Source organism: Mus caroli, unplaced genomic scaffold (assembly GCF_978045245.1).
Source record: "Mus caroli unplaced genomic scaffold, Mus_caroli_1 scaffold_9, whole genome shotgun sequence".
NCBI lineage: Eukaryota > Metazoa > Chordata > Mammalia > Rodentia > Muridae > Mus > Mus caroli.
In genome coordinates this window covers 7,486,229-7,499,776 of record NW_028227264.1, presented here as the reverse complement: position 1 = coordinate 7,499,776, position 13,548 = coordinate 7,486,229, and the positions used below count along the sequence as shown (strand labels likewise).

The following is a 13,548-nucleotide window of genomic DNA, read 5'->3' as shown; positions in this document are numbered from 1 at the left end:
TATATCTCAAGCATTGCTAAATCTCTTATCTAATTACAATTTAAACACCAGTTTTCAGTTTTTCTATTCACCCCTTGTCCAGACCATGAGCCATACTAGTTTGCATCCCCAAAAGTCACTCACCCACATGTTTGGATACAATTGAGATAATGTATGTAAGATACATAGAAGAATGCCTATTAGTAAATCATGATATATGTTGGCTGCCATTTATCAAATAGAGTTCACAGATTTTTGAAACCTCTCAACTGTTTTAAAATATGTGCATGTGTAGTGACACAGTCAACTATTCTTTGTCCTGTTATTTTTATAAAGTGATGGTCATATTTTTTCCTGTAAAATGTCTATTTAGCAAAATAAGGTGGCATGCCTATGTGACTCTTTCATTCCCCTAATACGTTGCAATTTAAAGGAAACATGAAATAGATGTTTAGATGGTTACCGATAAAAACTATTGGAGGAAGCAGTGATTTGGAACGTTTTATGTCATGCCAGACATTTCTCTCTATCATTATATAGTTTATTGACTAACAAGGTTTTCTTTTTCATAGTGTGCCTAGAGAATCATCTTTCCTATATTAACTGGTTATTTAATATGGTGGTAAAGTAGCACTTCTATACATACTTCTACAGCAGAATGGCAATTATATTTGTTGAATATACTTACTTTATTCCACCATTCAAAATGATCCTAAAGGACCACAGTGTTAGGAAGCACTTAAAAGGCAGTAGTCACAAGTTCAGTGTTAGATTCAAGCTTGAGTTCCAACCCTGGCTTTGCTGCCTACACACCGTGCCTTTGGCCACCCACTCACTCTTCTTTGTATTTTCCTGGAAATTAGGTATACTTATAGTTTTCTATAGAATGCACTGAAATCCTAACCACATCGCCATACATGACCGTCTTTCCTAACAACTCTGGTCTGATCAATCACTTCACTGTATGTTCAAAACAAAACCCCACCCTGGATGAACACCAGCAAGCCATGGTTAGATTTCTGAAGATCTTGTGAGAAGAATGAAAAGAGGTTTTTGTTTGACTGTTTTTACCATATACCACACTATAAAATGCCTAAATGCATCCCTAATAGGCATTTCTTTTTGCTGCCATCTGACTATGCCCTTATGCCCAGTCTGGGTCTCCTCACCTGTCTGGATCTGTCTCTCTAGCCTCAGCCTGCTCACTTTCTCATGGCTTTAGTTCTGGAATTTGCCACTGTCCTATCTTTGTTTATGGAGAAGCCTGTGAACTACCCTGTGACTGACAGGATGAATGAACTGCTAAGCTTGACACCTGCTCTGATTTCTTGCAGTTTGTGGAAGAGCGTGTGCCTTACTATCTATTTGTGGACAGCCTGAAGCCTATAGAACTACTGGTTTGCTTTTCCGCTTTGGTGCGCTGGGGGGAATCTGGAGGTAAGAGGGTTCTGAGAGTGGGATCAACTGGATGTCCAGAGCACAGGTGGGATTAGGAACATATAATGATAACATTCAGGATATAGGTGACGAAACAGTATACAGGACTGCCCTGCCACTGCCTCTCTTGCTCTTGTTTCTCCCACACTGGGGACAGTGCTAACTGTGCCCCCTAATTCTCTCTTGGTCACATTCTTTCACTCACATCATTGGCACATTTAGTCTTGCCTTTCTTTTCATTTCTACTGGTCATCATCCTCATGTTCTTTGGTACTTGATTGGACGATGATCCGAGGTAATCCTTTCCTTTCACTCCTTTTAAGTTCCTCTGTGACTTGTGGTGCCATTTTCTCCATGGTTGTATGCCGGAGGCTTATCCCCCAGTGTTGGTGATGTTGCTGTGAGATCTTTATGTGGTAGAGCTTTGTGGGAAACATCTAAGTCCTTGGAAGTGCTGCACATGGATTGGGTTAATGCTGGTCTCAGACAGAATCTGACTTACTGAGAGCAGGTTGTTACTTGTGGAGCCTCTACATATTCTTGGCCCTGGTGCGCACCGCTAGCTCCCATTGCTGTGTTATACAGATCGAAAGAGTGCTAACATGGAATCTAGTGAAGTTTCCTTGGATTTCTAGACTCTTGTGTGGCAGTTTTAAGTTATTAGTTTTCAAAATCAGTACTTTTTAATGGAAACAACTTGACCAAAAATCTGTCACAGAATTTTGAGACCATTAAAACAAGTTTAATGTGAAAAAAAAAAAAACAGATTTCTAGACTCTGAACTAAAAGAGACTTTTTGTTTTCTCTTTCCTTCCTTTCCCTGATATGCATACGAGTGCTTAGCTAAACTCTGCCTAATCTTTGGATGCAAAGAATATCTGGATATGCCTGGGAAAAGGGAAATCCCTCCTGGCCAGCCCAGTCAGCACTTAGAGCACTGATGTCAGCAAGCCCCTCCTCTGCAGGCATTCTCTAGTGTTCTCCTTCATCCCCTCTCTCTCATAAGTGACTAGTTTAAAACTTGAAGTCTCCTTTCTTCCAGTCTCTTCTCTTATTGGCATTCATTTCCATTGAAAGCTATGCTGCTGGATTTAGTGAGAAGTTGTAGCCTTATTTACCCACACAAACTCTAGGAGGCTCTAACCTACCCTACCTCTTACTTACTAGTTGGACTTCCCTGACTTGTGCAAGACCATCTTATATGTATATAAGATCCCTCTGTGACCCTTTGGCCTATTTTGTTAAAGCATGTTTTTAACTCAGGTTAACCATGTCACATTATAGTTGTTCAATAAACATGTCACAAGTACTCCAGAATTGTGAATGGTGACAGTATTAATGGTCAGGTCTTTTATGCTTTGGTGTGGGTTCCAATTGTGTTGGATAGTGAATGTTTCATGGTAGGCGCCAAGTAATCACTTAATAAACTTTCTAAAATTTAGTGATCTCAGTTTAATACATTGACTTGGCTTACAGCTCTGAAGTTCTCATGTTTTAAAACATTGAAGTTCTCCAGGCATGAGGATGCTTTGGCCTTGTATCTTTAGCCCGAGAATGTTCTACAAGAAAGGCACAATGCATTTTGTTCTCAGTCAGTCATTGATGAGAAGCAATTATTGATGCACATTTAAAGAAACACTTACTTGACTTTAAAAATAATTTTTTTCCTTTCAACTTCTATATAAATTCAAAGACTGAATTTGAAAGACAAACACTTACATATTTAAAGGAATATTTTGATTTTCTTTTTTCTTTTTTTTTAATTTTTAATATTTTTATTACATATTTTCCTCAATTACATTTCCAATGTTATCCCAAAAGTCCCCCATAGCGCCCCCCACTTCCCTACCCACCCATTCCCATTCTTTTGGCCCTGGCATTCCCCTATATTGGGGCATATAAAGTTTGCAAGTCCAGTGGGCCTCTCTTTCCATTGATGGCCGACTAGACCATCTTTCGATACATATGCAGCTAGAGACAAGAGCTCCAGGGTTCTGGTTAGTACATCATGTTGTTCCAACAATAGGGTTGCAGATCCCTTTAGCTCCTTGGGTACTTTCTCTAGCTTCTCCATTGGGAGCCCTGTGATATATCCAATAGCTGACTGTGAACATCCACTCCTGTGTTTGCTAGGCCCCGGCATCGTCTCACAAGAGACAGCTATATTTGGGTCCTTTCAGCAAAATCTTGCTAGTGTGTGCAATGGTGTCAGCATTTAGAAGCTGCTTATGGGATGGATCCCTGGATACGGCAATCTCTAAATGGTCCATCCTTTCATCACAGCTACGAACTTTGTCTCTGTAACTCCTTCCCTGGGTGTTTTGTTCCCAATTCTAAGAAGGGGCACAGTGTCCACACTTTGGTCTTCATTCTTCTTGAGTTTCATGCGTTTAGCAAATTGTATCTCATATCTTGGGTATCCTAAGTTTTGGGCTAATATCCACTTATCAGTGAATACATATTGTGTGAGTTCTTTTGTGATTGTGTTACTTCACTCAAGATGATGCCCTCCAGGTCCATCCATTTGGCTAGGAATTTCATAAATTCATTCATTTTAATAGCTGAGTAGTACTCCATTGTGTAAATGTACCATAATTTCTGTATCCATTCCTCTGTTGAGGGACATCTGGGTTCTTTCCAGCTTCTGGCTATTATAAATAGGGCTGCTATGAACATAGTGGAGCATGTGTCCTTTTTACCGGTTGGGACATCTTCTGGATATATGCCCAGGAGAGGTATTGCTGGATCCTCCGGTAGTACTATGTCCAATTTTCTGAGGAACCGCCAAACTGATTTCCAGAGTGGTTGTACAAGCTTGCAATCCCACCAACAATGGAGGAGTGTTCCTCTTTCTCCACATCCTCGCCAGCATCTGCTGTCACCTGAATTTTTGATCTTAGCCATTCTGACTGGTGTGAGGTGGAATCTCAGGGTTGTTTTGATTTGCATTTCCCTGATGATTAAGGATGTTGAACATTTTTTCAGGTGCTTCTCTGCCATTTGGTATTCTTCAGGTGAGAATTCTTTGTTCAGTTCTGAGCCCCATTTTTTAATGGGGTTATTTGACTTTCTGGAGTCCACCTTCTTGAGTTCCTTATATATATTGGATATTAGTCCCCTATCTGATTTAGGATAGGTAAAGATCCTTTCCCAATCTGTTGGTGGTTTTTTTGTCTTATTGATGGTGTCTTTTGCCTTGCAGAAGCTTTGCAGTTTCATGAGGTCCCACTTGTCAATTCTCGATCTTACAGCACAAGCCATTGCTGTTCTATTCAAGAATTTTTCCCCTGTGCCCATATCTTCAAGGCTTTTCCCCACTTTCTCCTCTATAAGTTTCAGTGTCTCTGGTTTTATGTGTAGTTCCTTGATCCACTTAGACTTGACCTTAGTACAAGGAGATAGGAATGGATCGATTCGCATTCTTCTCCATGTTAACAACCAGTTGTGCCAGCACCATTTGTTGAAAATGCTGTCTTTCTTCCACTGGATGTTTTTAGCTCCCTTGTCGAAGATCAAGTGACCATAGGTGTGTGGGTTCATTTCTGGGTCTTCAATTCTATTCCATTGGTCTATTTGTCTGTCACTATACCAGTACCATGCAGTTTTTATCACAATTGCTCTGTAGTAGAGCTTTAGGTCAGGCATGGTGATTCCACCAGAGGTTCTTTTATCCTTGAGAAGAGTTTTTGCTATCCTAGGTTTTTTGTTATTCCAGATGAATTTGCAGATTGTACTTTCTAATTCGTTGAAGAATTGAGTTGGAATTTTGATGGGGATTGCATTGAATCTGTAGATTGCTTTTGGCAAGATAGCCATTTTTACAATGTTGATCATGCCAATCCATGAGCATGGGAGATCTTTCCATCTTCTGAGATCTTCTATAATTTCTTTCTTCAGAGACTTGAAGTTTTTATTATACAGATCTTTCACTTCCTTAGTTAGAGTCACGCCAAGATATTTTATATTATTTGTGACTATTGAGAAGGGTGTTGTTTCCCTAATTTCTTTCTCAGCCTGTTTATTCTTTGTGTAGAGAAAGGCCATTGATTTGTTTGAGTTAATTTTATATCCAGCTACTTCACCGAAGCTGTTTATCAGGCTTAGGAGTTCTCTGGTGGAATTTTTAGGGTCACTTATATATACTATCATATCATCTGCAAAAAGTGATATTTTGACTTCATCTTTTCCAATTTGTATCCCTTTGATCTCCTTTTGTTGTCGAATTGCTCTGGCTAGGACTTCAAATACAATGTTGAATAAGTATGGAGAAAGTGGACAGCCTTGTCTAGTCCCTGATTTTAGAGGGATTGCTTCAAGCTTCTCACCATTTACTTTGATGTTGGCTACTGGTTTGCTGTAGATTGCTTTTATCATGTTTAGGTATGGGCCTTGAATTCCTGATCTTTCCAAGATTTTTATCATGAATGGGTGTTGGATCTTGTCAAATGCTTTTTCCGCATCTAACGAGATGACCATGTGGTTTTTGTCTTTGAGTTTGTTTATATACTGGATTACGTTGATGGATTTCCGTATATTGAACCATCCCTGCATCCCTGGAATAAAACCTACTTGGTCAGGATGGATGATTGTTTTGATGTGTTCTTGGATTCGGTTAGCAAGAACTTTATTGAGGATTTTTGCATCAATATTCATAAGGGATATTGGTCTGAAGTTTTCTATCTTTGTTGGGTCTTTTTGTGGTTTAGGTATCAGAGTAATTGTGGCTTCATAGAATGAGTTGGGTAAAGTACCTTCTGTTTCTATTTTGTGGAATAGTTTGTGAAGAACTGGGATTAGATCTTCTTTGAAGGTCTGATAGAACTCTGCACTAAACCCATCTGGTCCTGGGCTTTTTTTAGTTGGGAGACTATTAATGACTGCTTCTATTTCTTTGGGGGATATAGGGCTGTTTAGATCATTAACCTGATCTTGATTCAACTTTGGTACATGGTATCTGTCTAGGAACTTCTCCATTTCATCCAGGTTCTCCAGTTTTGTTGAGTATAGCCTTTGGTAGAAGGATCTGATGGTGTTTTGGATGTTTTCAGGATCTGTTGTTATGTCTCCTTTTTCATTTCTGATTTTGTTAATTAGGATGCTTTCCTGTGCCCTCTAGTGAGTCTGGCTAAGGGTTTATCTATCTTGTTGATTTTCTCAAAGAACCAGCTCCTTGATTGGTTGATTCTTTGAATAGTTCTTCTTGTTTCCACTTGGTTGATTTCGCCCCTGAGTTTGATTATTTCCTGCCGTCTACTCCTCTTGGGTGAATTTGCTTCCTTTTGTTCTAGTGCTTTTAGGTATGTTGTCAAGCTGCTAATGTGTGCTCTCTCTAGTTTCCTTTTGGAGGCACTCAGAGCTATGAGTTTTCCTCTTAGAAATGCTTTCATTGCATCCCATAAGTTTGGGTATGTTGTGGCTTCATTTTCATTGAACTCTAAAAAGTCCTTAATTTCTTTCTTTATTCCTTCCTTGACCAAGGTATCATTGAGAAGAGTGTTGTTCAGTTTCCACGTGAAGGTTGGCTTTCTATTATTTATTTTGTTATTGAAGATCAGCCTTAGTCCATGGTGATCTGATAGGATGCATGGGACAATTTCAATATTTTTGTATCTGTTGAGGCCTGTTTTGTGACCAATTATGTGGTCAATTTTGGAGAAGGTACCATGAGGTGCTGAGAAGAAGGTATATCCTTTTGTTTTAGGATAGAATGTTCTGTAGATATCTGCCAGATCCATTTGATTCATAATTTCTCTTAGTTTCTCTGTGTCCCTGTTTAGTTTCTGTTTCCATGATCTGTCCATTGGTGAAAGTGGTGTGTTGAAGTCTCCCACTATTATTGTATGAGGTGCAATGTGTGCTTTGAGATTTACTAAAGTTTCTTTAATGAATGTAGCTGCCTTTGTATTTGGAGCATAGATATTCAGGATTGATAGTTCCTCTTGGAGGATTTTACCTTTGATGAGTATGAAGTGTCCCTCCCTGTCTTTTTTAATAACTTTGGGTTGGAAGTCAATCTTATCAGATATTAGAATGGCTACTCCAGCTTGTTTCTTCATACCATTTGCTTGGAAAATTGTTTTCCAGCCTTTCATTCTGAAGTAGTGTCTATCTTTTTCTCTGAGATGAGTTTCCTGTAAGCAGCAAAATGTTGGGTCTTGTTTGTGTAGCCAGTTTGTTAGTCTATGTCTTTTTATCGGGGAGTTGAGTCCATTGATATTAAGAGATATTAAGGAAAAGTAATTGTTGTTTCCTGTTATTTTTGTTGTTAAAGTTGGCATTCTGTTCTTGTGGCTGTCTTCTTTTAGGTTTGTTGAGGGATTACCTTCTTGTTGTTTCTAGGGCGTGGTTCCTGTCCTTGTACTGGTTTTTTTATGTTATTATCCTTTGAAGGGCTGGATTCGTGGAGAGATAATGTGTGAATTTGGTTTTGTCGTGGAATACTTTGGTTTCTCCATCTATGTTAATTGAGAGTTTGGCTGGGTATAGTAGCCTGGGCTGGAATTTGTGTTCTTTTAGTGTCTGTATAACATCCGTCCAGGATCTTCTGGCTTTCATAGTCTCTGGTGAAAAATCTGGTGTAATTCTGATAGGCTTGCCTTTATATGTTACTTGGCCTTTTTTTCTTACTGCTTTTAGTATTCTATCTTTTCTTAAACACTTTCTCAGAAATCTCTTACTATCCTGGATATTGCACAATTGTCCCCATTAAAATTGACTCCTGGAAGATATTCTAATCATGTACATAGAGATGATTAAAAAAACCAAACATAGTGGCAGACTACGATGAAGTATCCCTGCATGTTCTGCTTTCCCCAACTTTCTCATCCTAATTTTTCTGCCTGAGGAGATGAGTATGAAGGGCAAACTAAACAGGAAGGCAGAGCCAGGTAGGCGCCATTTCCCAAACTTACATACGCAGCTTCTGGCATTTCAGCAATGCTTTTAGACTATCTTCAGTACCTGATTCACCTTCATGATTACATATGGTATTACTGGACAGAAAGCAATGCAAGTGGAGGCCAGTTATTCTTCCATGATCATATCTCAACACATCTCTCCTTCTCCCAAAGCCTTAACAAAAGATAGCCCTCAGGTAGAGCCTGGACTCCTGACAGCTGAAGCCATCACCTGGAAATCCCTGAAGCCTCTTAGTGTTGTTCTGAGGATTCACACCTATGCAACGAAGGCCAGCATGGTGCGCCTGCCTGCCGGGTATGGTCTGACATCATGTTTCCATGTTTGAGGCTTTTAGGTAGACAATGGGGAGTCTACCTCATTGTTTCCTGGAGTGAGATTCAACAAGGTACCTGTCTATCATCGGGATTCTTGAGAGAAAGAGAGATAATCCTTTCAATAAGTGATATTCTCAGGGCCTTTGGAAGGATCTTTGTTGCGCATCCAGGGACTGTATATGTAAAGAACATGGCTTAACCCAGAATTTTCTAAAATGAATCTGTCAATAATTTCTCTAGTATTCTCATAAATCTTACTATTTTTTAACAAGAATTCTACATGATTCTGCTTAAATTTGGATTCCATTTAGATTATAAAATAGCATTTCTTCCGACCAACCTAGAATTCCACCTGTGGTATATAGTTGTTGGATGTTATTTTTAATTATAATAAAACTCAGCAAACACATCACACTTTCTGTTTGAAAGAAATTACAAACCATGAAAGCATTGTATTGATTTTTAGCATATAAAATTTCATACTTCAAATGGAAAATATTTTACTGGAATTTTATCCTGAGATCAATCTTTTTAATTATATGCCATCAGTAAAAAGTTATAGACTGTGCAGAAAGCAGATCCTAAGCAACAAAACAAAATGCTAAAGCAATGTGTGCTATGCATCCAGAATGTCTAAAAAATAAAATAAAATCTAAAAAAGAAAATCAAATTTCTAACTCTAGTCTTTGTATGGAGAGATTCTCCAGAAACCAAATTAATTCTCTAATTCAGTGGGTCTCAGCCTTCCTAATGTTAAGTCAGTGGGTCTCAGCCTTCCTAACGTTAATTCAGTGGCGAACACTGTGAACCTTTACTATAGTTCCTTATATTGTGGTGACTTCTCAACCATAAAATATTTGTGTTTCTACTTCATAACTATAATTTTGCTACTGTTAAGAATAGTAATGTAAATATCTGATATGCAGGATGTCTACTACGTGACCCCTGTAAAAAAAGGTTGGTTGACCCAAAAGGGTTCACGACCCACAGGTTGAGAACCACTGATCTTACAGTTTATACATGAAGTACAAGGGATTAAAAGGGGATGGTCCTGGAGTTGCATCTTTCCACAAAGGCCCTGAGCCATCATGTGTCTTGAGCATCCTCTAAAGGACTGGAAGGGAGGAAAGTGGTTATCTCTGTTTTCAGTCATACTGGATGGAGGGAAAGAATTTACATATGTGAAATAAGATGTGTTTGTGATTCTACAAAGCCCTGTACACAACAAGAAAAAAAAATCTAGAGTCCTTGTTAGCAGCACAGGATGTATGGGAGATACCTTCAGTTTGTGAAAGTCTGTCATTTTGTCTAATTGTTTCTGTCTTCTACAATTAGTAAAACACAGGCTTTTTTGATTATCCTAGAGTGCAAATCTAGGTAGTTATCTCTTCTGTCTTAAAAAGGATACCAAAACAAAGCAACTCTTCACTAACTTCTAACTTCCAAACTCTGATCAAGCAACTAGCAGAGGTGAAATGCGTTTAACAGAGGCAGCATGATCATCACATGGTTTCCATTCTCTCTAGGAGGCATATGCTGCTCTTCAATGCGTATTCCCCTGTGGGCCATGCCGTACATGTCTGCAGCATGACAACATTTGTCATTGGGGATGAAGATATTGTACTGCCCAACTTTGAGCCGGTAAATATCTTAGCAAACCTGCCACCTCTGTTTTCAAGGTTTTAACTCAATTATATTATCTATCTATCTACCTATCTATATCTATCTATCTATCTATCTATCTATCTATCTATCTATCTATCTATCTATCTATCTATCTATTCATTTAGCCGACCCCCTCCCTATTAAACTATTTGTATATCCTCTTATAAATGGTGAAATGTGATCTCTGAGAAACACTATTAATTCATCCCTGACAACTGTACATACCTCTCCTCTGTTGATCTTCGATGTTTATCCAAATCTCCTCAGGTAGATGCAGTGGTCCTTGAGAGAGAAGAAGCACCAGGAAAGTCCTTTGGATGTCACTCAAAATTTGATTGCTCCTTCCTGTCCATCCTTTCCTTACTCTGAGGAATTTAGAATGTGTGTCTCTGGGATGAGGAGGAGTCAGAGAGTTCCACTAGAAACATCTGGCAATTTTTCTCCTTTCCTCTTTCTTCTTGTCCTTTCTCTGCTCTGAGAGAAATTGGGCGCAGTAACTCTAAAACCCTCCCTTTGTTTAAAATGTCCTCCATGTACCTGTGTGTCCAGGGGAGATAAGAATTTTCTATGTTCTGCTGTCTGACACATAGTACTTTCTCATCTCTAATGACTTACTAAATACTCCATAATAAACAAACAGAAAACCCAGGAAAACTAGCTGAAACCTCCAGATGGTGCAACCAAAGGATTCTCAAAGGCAGCCAGAAAACCTTGCAGCAAAAAGAGGGTTGAAGCCTGGGTCTTTCCACTATGTTCTGATGGCCTAGCCATGTCTGACTCATCTCTCCTAGCCTGTCCAGACAGGGTTCTACAGGTTTTCTCTGGGCTTCCTTCTGTTGGTTGTACTGTCTCTTCTCCACAAGATTTTTATTCTGCTCAGTAGGCACTAAGGGAACAACCACAAGTTGATCTCCTCAGATGTTCTTTGTTTCCTTGACTATTCTGGAATGCTTGTCTGTTTGTTTGCTTTGTTACTTTGGTTTTGTGGAGAGAGGAGCTCATGATGGGTCCCAGGCTAACCTAGACCTCATGGTCCTCTTGGATCAGCTTCAAGAGTATCTGGGCTTACAAGCATGTACTGCCATGCTATGCTTTAGCCTGCTTATTTCAAATTCTTCTTTAAAACAATACTTGGGCCAGGCGTGGTGGTGCATGCCTTTGATCCCAGCACTCAGGAGGCAGAGGCAGGCGGATTTCTGAGTCCGAGGCCAGCCTGGTCTACAAAGTGAGTTCCAGGACAGCCAGGGCTACACACAGAAACCCTGTCTCAAACAAAACAAAACAAAACAAAACAAAACAAAACAAAAAAAAACAAAAAGCAAACAAACAAACAAAAAAATACTTGGGTGCCATGCATTATCCAGCTTGCAGGGGAATTAACTCCTAATGATTATTTTGTTGGGAGATTTCTTATTTCTCTGATGGCATAATGTTCCTATGTTATAAGGGTTATTGGACTCAAGATTAATCTCTATTATGCTTTTATTCTAATGGAAGTGCAAAAGGCATACCCTTGGCCATGAGCTGAGAGACCCTAACTCCCCAGTGTCATTACTGGTCATTGCCAGATCTTCTACAAAGCCCGATAATTTCTCTGGGTAGAGGCTTACTTTAAGTAGCCCACCACTGTGTCAAGACCTTCCTCAGTGCCAATGCTTGGTGTGATCCTGTAGATCAAGCATGAACATGATAATGCACCTTTTTTATCAACAGTTTCTCACCCAGCAGGCATCTGTGTTTCCCAGGCACATTTGCTGGGCCTACTCTCAGTCCTCTAGAACAATGACTATGACACCCCCTAGAGAAACAGTAAAGATGGTTCAGTCAGTTTTCCTCCAACTTTCTCTAAGTAGAAATGTGCTGCTCCAGGCAACTCAAGCACTACCCAATATACACCAACCAGGGTAGTCTTCGGACATCTCGGACTGGTTGATTCTTGGAATGTCTTGTCAACTTGGAGCGCCTATTGTTTCTCAGATAGCTGGATGGAGGCACCAGCCCAAGCTTTATATTATATTGCAAAACTCTCTCTGAAATCTCTAGCCTTTAGTCCTCAAAATCCCAGTCTCTGTCAACCTAACTCCTAGACATCCTTTAGACCTAACTGTGGACATTAATACCACAAAGTTTTCCCCACTCCATTATAAGGCTAGAGTTCCATTTCCATTGCCACTTTCGGAGGACTTCCAGCCTTTGTTTCTTGTCTTCTAGACCATCGAATCAAAGAAAAAGCCTCAGTTCACTCTATTCTATACAAATAAAATAACCTTAAATCAATCACAAAGCAGAGGATATTCTTCCCCAGAGGTTGAACATTTGCAAACTTAGTTGCCCTTTAATAAACAGGAGTGTGACTGCTACACGCATGCTCTTTCTTCACAGGAGAGCTACCGATTTACAGAACAGTCTATAATAATTATGAAAGCTATTGGCAACGTGATTGCTAATTTCAAAGACAAAGGTAAATTGCCTGCAGCTCTGAGGGATCTGCAAGCAGCTCACTACCCTATACCCCTCAACAACAAAGAACTCACTGCTCAACACTTCCGGGTAAGCAATTTCTGGTTATGATGCTGACAGCAGGAAACCACCCATCTGAAAGTTTTAGTCCAAATGCTGAGTCTGGGGAAGTGGTTTGCAGAGAGGAATCTAGAGGAAAAGAATATGATAGTGGTTTCTGGGGGCTACTGAGCCTCACTCACCCAGAGGTTTTTGCTAAAGTGGGAATGATGTTTCCATAAAGGAAATTCATCATCAGGCAGTGGATTTTTTTTCAATAGTCCAAGTTGCCCTCAAGAGCCTCCCTCATATAACACTAGCTTCTGCTAAGGCTGAGTAGCTTTCTGGATTCCTAGATACCCTGCAGGAAGAAAGTCGGGATATTCTTGGTTATCTCTTGAGGAAGGAAACTGAGGGGTACTATTCAGACTAAATTATGTTTGTTATGGGACTGTCTTGTGCCCTGTGGGATGTGGCACAGATCACTTGTCGCCACTGTATATGTTGATAACATCCAGTTGTGACAACAAAAAAATGCCTCTTATCTTTTCACATGCCGTTTGAGGGAGGAATTTCATAGCCAGAATGAAAAGCACAGGGCTTTCAGTTAAGCTGCAATTTTGTGTAAGTTAATAGTATGCATCATGCTTAATACAAGCACAAGGAAATTTCCTTCGCATTAAAAATATATTTTTTATCATTACTTACATGTGAGCTGATGTTGGCTGTTGTTGGC

At 39.6% G+C, this 13,548-nt stretch overlaps 1 protein-coding gene across 6 annotated transcripts in view; it reads left to right on the top strand.

Annotated features, from left to right (window-relative positions):
* The window catches only part of Adgb (androglobin), a 141,392-nt gene that overhangs the window by 68,042 nt on the left and 59,802 nt on the right, over window positions 1–13,548 (top strand). For all 6 annotated transcript variants that reach the window (XM_021175285.2, XM_021175286.2, XM_021175284.2 and 3 more), the window contains 4 exons: window positions 1,314–1,416; window positions 8,487–8,628; window positions 10,175–10,289; window positions 12,696–12,863. In XM_021175285.2, coding sequence (XP_021030944.1) covers window positions 1,314–1,416; window positions 8,487–8,628; window positions 10,175–10,289; window positions 12,696–12,863 — 528 coding nt within the window. The remainder of the gene's footprint in view (window positions 1–1,313; window positions 1,417–8,486; window positions 8,629–10,174; window positions 10,290–12,695; window positions 12,864–13,548) is intronic.